This window comes from Nansenia antarctica, assembly GCF_963989245.1.
Source record: "Nansenia antarctica genome assembly, chromosome: 5".
Classification (NCBI taxonomy): domain Eukaryota; kingdom Metazoa; phylum Chordata; class Actinopteri; order Argentiniformes; family Microstomatidae; genus Nansenia; species Nansenia antarctica.
The window spans coordinates 41,001,769-41,007,893 of record NC_137690.1 but is presented as its reverse complement, the minus strand read 5'-3'; the positions used below and the strand labels follow the sequence as shown (position 1 = coordinate 41,007,893).

The window sequence follows — 6,125 nt, the reverse complement described above, 5'->3', positions numbered from 1 at the left end:
CATCCCTAGGTGCTCCTCTGAGCACTGGCCCCAAAAAGTTATGTGCACCCCTGACTATAATGCTAATGCTATTACGCTTAAGCACAATCTCCCCTTACCCAGCGCAAAGGTCCTCAAGCTACATGAGAACACCTGGCTCCAGTGCCGGATCATCAGCAACAGCTGTGCCACAGCCAGCCAGAGAAGAAATCCAGTGGGGAAGTCCTGAGCTGCTTGGGCAGTGGTGTGTGCTGAGATATGAGGGGTTATATCCAGGCATTAGACACAGATTAAATGCATGTTGAAGTCAAATGCGTGCAGATTCTTCTGACCTGCTCGTGATATCATCAGGTATTTGTTTGATATCCTTCATGTCATTTTACCCCTCAGTCTGTGGCATCTTGCCACAAACTAATTCTGAAAGAGGTGTGGACTAGACTTTCTGAATGAAGACCAACAAGCAAGAGGCCATGAACCGTCATGAAACGCTCAATTAGCTGGGCCATGTTCATTACTTTCTTAAAGGTAAGGGTGTGTAAAATATGTAGAGCAATCATTAGAATATAGATTTTAGAATTCTGAAGCAGAACCACATTTTTGATCAACAATGATGAGTGCTGAACTGCTATATATCAGGGATCTGATTTATAGGAAAATATTGTAAATATAGTAAATCATATTTAGACAGCTTCCAGGCTTGACAAAGACCTACGAATTCCTGAGAACTATCAGAAATGCCTATGAACACCAATGCAGGTTCCCGACTGGCGATATCGTCGCTCTAATTTTCATTGTAGGTAGGCGTATTATTTCCAGGTCAAAATCAGCAGTTTCCTGTGCGGCTTGTTTGTACTAAAAATGGCCGGTGATGGAGGCGCTCTGAAGGATATCAATGAGATTAAATCCCAGTTCAGGACTAGAGAGGGTTTCTACAAGCTGCTGACCCTCTCAGATTCTCAACAACGAGGCGGACTACAGCGGGGTCCGTCCTCAGGTACCGCGGTGGGCCCCGGGGTTGGTCTGGGTCTGGTGCAGGGGCCCGGGGCAGCCTCCTCCTCCAATGCCGCAGCCAACTCCTCTCCGGCGGGCTTCCTCCCCCCTGTCAGGGTCTCTATGGTGAAGCTCCAGCCGGAGGATCCAAGCGAAGAATCGGAACGAGTGTGTTTTAATATCGGCAGAGAACTGTATTTCTACACGTACACAAATATTAAGAAGGTTAGTCGGACAGAGTGTGGGTTGACAGTAGGACTGACTGAGATTGATTAAGCTAACGAGATAGCGAGTTATATTGGAGCCGTTTCTTATGAAGTGTGCCGCCCTTCCATTATATTTAGCGATCGACGCAATATCACCGAACACATTTATACTGTATCAGTACAATTATGGACACGAATATCATGTCGTGCATGTATATGTATGATTATTTAGTTAACACCGTGTAATTCTGTACTCATCATGTTGCTGATAAAAGCGCACAGAAGCTCGAGGCGAGCCCGAGAGAGCAATGGCTTCAGCTGCATCTGCATGGGTGTTACAGTTGTGCATCATTTTGACAGCCAACATCTGCTTTAGATCCGTCGGTGACTAGGATGACACATTACACAATATCCAAATGTAAATATATAACAGATGGGGCTAATCTGAACCTTGTATTCACCATAACATAGGCCTAGTATATTTGCCATATCGTTTCTAATAGTGCCAATGAAATGTCTCAAAGCTGTTCATAAATAACAGTTGCAGATTGGTCTCTCACTGCTGTTTACAACAACTCCTTCTTTGGTATTCACTTAGGCCTACCTTGACATAGAACATCTGGGGGGTATTCCATCAATGTCGCTAAAGGAAAATCCTGGCATATTTTTTTATATGTCTCGTAAGATTTATCAAAAAATAAGCCTTGTTGACTTGACTTCAACAACACCGCTAAAACCCATTTTAAAGGGGGCAATCTTGGATTAGTGCATATACACATAATTGATTCTTGAAGAATAACTTGTCATAGTATGTTATAGTCATAACATAGTGCCTCATGAGTTGACTTCAACTGTCATGTTATTAGGCTAAACAATGGAATTGTAAACAAGCGCTAGCTGACAGTAGCTTCAACACATGGTCACTGTCATGTCCATCCCGTGGATGGTCAGGCCGGGTCTGTTGTTCCGTCTATGAATTTGAGAGCGGACAAACATTTTCCAGCCTTGGCTCTGAGTAGTTGTAGCAGGATGGTTATTGCAGCTTTGTTGTTGTTTGAATCGCAAATCAAATCGCACTTTTTAAGGTCTCTTTTTTTTCCTTGACTTCTCCTCTCTATGACCATGCAAAATATTTTGGGGAAATATCTTGCCTAATCTCTCTCTCTCTCTCTCTCTCTCTCTCTCTCTCTCTCTCTCTCTCTCTCTCTCTCTCTCTCTCTCTCTCTCTCTCTCTCTCTCTCTCTCTCTCTCTCTCTCTCTGTGTGTTCCCTTTGGTTCTTACTAGGCTGTGGACCTCAGTAAACCCATAGACAAACGCATCTATAAGGGCACCCAGCCGACCTGCCATGACTTCAACCAGTACTCTGCCACGGCAGACAGCGTGGCCCTCATTGTGGGCTTCTCTGCTGGGCAGGTCCAATACCTGGACCCCATCAAGAAAGAGACCAGCAAGCTCTTCAACGAGGAGGTGTGCACGTGTGTGTGCGTGTGCGTGTGCGTGTGCGTGTGCGTGTGTGTGTGTGCGCGTGTGCGTGTGCATGTGTGTTTATGTGTGTGCATGCATGTGCGTGCGTGTGTGTTTGTGTGTGTGTGTGTGTGTGCGTGTGTGTGTGTGTGCGTGTAAGAGATATCTGTTATATTTTCTATCCAATCATATTTGGGAAGATTGGTACATCTGAAATAAGTTTGCGAAGGAGGACGGGTTGGGAGGGGGGGGGGCAGTATTTCCTGGAAAAGTCAGTTTAGCAAGTTTAGCTTGGAAACTTGTGGGGGGGGGGGGTTGATGCATCATTAGAGAGACGATGAATTTAAAAGGGGTTTATTGCTTAATATCGACCTCTTCCTCTTTTCCACACTTCTCCTCCTCCTTAACTGACCCAACAGAGGTTGATTGACAAGTCCAAGGTGACGTGTCTGAAATGGCTCCCCAAGTCCCAGAACCTCTTCCTAGCCTCCCACGCTAGCGGCCACCTCTACCTCTACAACGTGGAGCACCCGTGCGGCACGGCGGCGCCTCAGTACTCCCTCCTCCGCCAGGGCGAGGGCTTCGCCGTCTACGCCTGCAAGACCAAGACGCCCCGCAACCCGCTGCTGCGCTGGGCGGTGGGCGACGGCGGCGGCCTCAACGAGTTCGCCTTCTCGCCCGACGGCACGCACGTTGCGTGCGTGGGCCAGGACGGCTGCCTGCGCGTCTTCCATTTCGACTCCATGGAGCTCCAGGGGGTGATGAAGAGCTACTTCGGGGGCTTGCTCTGCGTCTCGTGGAGCCCCGACGGGAAGTACTTAGCCACGGGGGGGGAGGACGACCTGGTGACGGTGTGGTCCTTCCAGGAGAGCCGCGTGGTGGCCCGCGGACACGGCCACAAGTCCTGGGTGAACGTGGTGGCGTTCGACCCGTTCACCACCAGCCTGGGCGACGAGGAGCCGAGCATGGAGTTGAGCGGTAGCGAAGAGGAGCTCCACCCCCAGCAGCAGCAGACGGGCGGGGTTGGGGGCGGGGGAGGGGGGACGACGCTGCACTTCGGCCGCGTGCGCACCAGCAGCACCCTCTCGCGCCTCTCCCGCCACAGCTCCAAGGGCGGAGGAGGAGGAGGCTCCTCACCAGCCGTCACCTACCGCTTCGGCTCCGTGGGCCAGGACACCCAGTTCTGCCTGTGGGACCTGACGGACGACGTGCTGTACCCGCGGCTGCCGCTCTCGCGCGCCCTCACCAACACCTTCGGCCCGCCACCCAACGCCACCGCCACCGCCATCCCCCCCTCCGTCAGCGGCGGCGGCATCAACAACACGGGGGGTGGTGTCGTCGGGGGGAACGGAGGAGGAGGAGGAGGAGGAGGTGGAGTCGAGGGCCACCATCACCCTACGACCGGCACCAACCCCCACCAGCCCTGCCCTACCCTGCCCCTCCCGCTCCCCCGCTCCCTGTCCCGCTCCAACTCCCTCCCCCATCCGGCCGTGGCCACCGCCTCCTCCAAGGGCCAGAGCGCCACGGAGGGCGGCGGCGGAGGAACCGGCAGCGGGGGAGGAGGAGGCTGCGGCACGCCGTTCAGCATCGGCCGCTTCGCCACGCTGTCGCTGCAAGAGCGCAAGTCGGACAAGTCGGGAGGAGGAGGAGGAGGAGTGGCGAGCGAGAAGGAGCACAAGCGCTACCACAGCCTGGGCAACATCAGCAAGAGCAACGACAAGATCAACGTGCAGCAGCCGCGGAGCAGTCGCCTGGACGCGGCCAAGGTGCTGGGGACCACCCTCTGCCCGCGCATGCACGAGGTGCCCCTGCTGGAGCCGCTGGTGTGCAAGAAGATCGCCCACGAGAGGCTGACGGTGCTGGTGTTCATGGACGACTGCATCATCACGGCGTGCCAGGAGGGCCTCATCTGCACCTGGGCGCGGCCGGGCAAAGCGGTGAGTCGGGTCCGAGTCAGGTCAGGTCGATCCGGAGAAACTCGATCGTCGATTTGAACGTAGTTTTGGTTAAAACAGTACGATTCGAAAACTCTGGTCTTTCGGTCGATTTGTTTTCTAAGATTCTGTTTTGAATGTCACAGTTAGTCGACACTCAGAGTTACGCACACACTAACTGCTGCTCCCTCTTCTCTCTCTGGTCCCACCCTCCCTTCTCTGGTCCCACCCTCCCCTCTGGTCCCACCCTTCCCTCTGGTCCCACCACCCTCCTCTCTGGTCCCACCCTCCCCTCTGGTCCCACCCTCCCCTCTGGTCCCACCCTCCTCTCTGGTCCCACCCTCCCCTGTCTGGTCCCACCCTCCCCTCTGGTCCCACCCTCCCCTCTGGTCCCACCCTCCCCTGTCTGGTCCCACCCTCCCCTCTGGTCCCACCCTCCCCTGTCTGGTCCCACCCTCCCCTCTGGTCCCACCCTCCCCTCTGGTCCCACCCTCCCCTCTGGTCCCACCCTCCCCTCTGGGCCCATCCTCCTCTCTGGTCCCACCCTCCCCTCTGGTCCCACCCTCCCCTCTGGTCCCACCCTCCCCTCTCCAGAACTTGGCAGCACAGAACGGGAACTCTCCCAGCGGCACAGTGGTATAGCTGGACGTGGAACTTTGCACTCTCCTCCTCCTCCCCCCCCCCCCCACAAACCTAAACATTCATGCAAGGATGCAATGCAAACTCCTTTCTGAGACATTTTGCTGTTTGAACTCACTATCAGTCACTAGAGTGAATAGTTTAAAGCTTCTGTTGGTGGGGTCTGTCAGGCGTCAGTTGTTTTCCGGCTATCAGCTAGTCTGACTATCAGTGCATTCAATCAATACGTCAAAACAAAGGTCACTTCCTAGTTTCATCTTTAACAATTTGTCTCACCATACACACTACGAATCAGCCAGTGCTCCCAGAAAGGTGTGAGCGTAAACGTGCTGCCACACCGAGAGAACCTGAAACTAGTGGTTAAAAACACTTACCACACACTTACCACACTCCTTATCAAAAAAGATGTGTGCGTCGTAAGTTAAGAGTTAATATTAATGATTTATATTTTGGTCAGGTTTTAACCTAGGAGTGACTTGCAAAGTGAAAGAACCTCCTAGTTTGAACTTCTATGGGTCAACTTGACAAACTCAAGCTGTCCATGACAACGGCCGGTGAAAGGTGGACAAAGTCGGCAACCGTGAAGTCGCACAAGTTGAGATTTATATATTTTTTTATATTACAAAAGTTGCAATGTTGAAGAGCCCTGTCAATGTAACAAAAAACAGTTTTAGGATCATTAAATGCTTAAATTAATAATTAATTTGTCAGCAAACTAAGCGTACAGCTTTGTACTCGGGTGAGTGATGGTGATACACATCTTGTTTATTTGTAGGGTGTGTGTGATCATCTAGTTATGTGTAGTTTGGTGTTTTTAGCATGTTTATTTTCTATCAGCATGTTGTGATGTGCTAAACATGTAGAGCTATCTAGCTAGAGAAATTTTCTTTGTTGTTGGCTAGCTAGCTAGCT

General features: G+C 52.0%; 1 protein-coding gene across 1 annotated transcript; it reads left to right on the top strand.

Annotated features, from left to right (window-relative positions):
- Positions 1-822: 822 nt before the first annotated feature.
- On the top strand, positions 823-5,216 carry LOC308157352 (WD repeat-containing protein 20; the record flags this gene model as incomplete). The annotated part of the gene is made up of 4 exons (XM_080530899.1): positions 823-1,194; positions 2,461-2,643; positions 3,060-4,577; positions 5,169-5,216. The coding sequence occupies exons 1-4, from the start codon at positions 838-840 to the stop codon at positions 5,214-5,216; spliced, it is 2,106 nt and encodes a 701-aa protein (XP_080387025.1). The 5' UTR covers positions 823-837.
- Between the last annotated feature and the right edge of the window lie 909 nt (positions 5,217-6,125).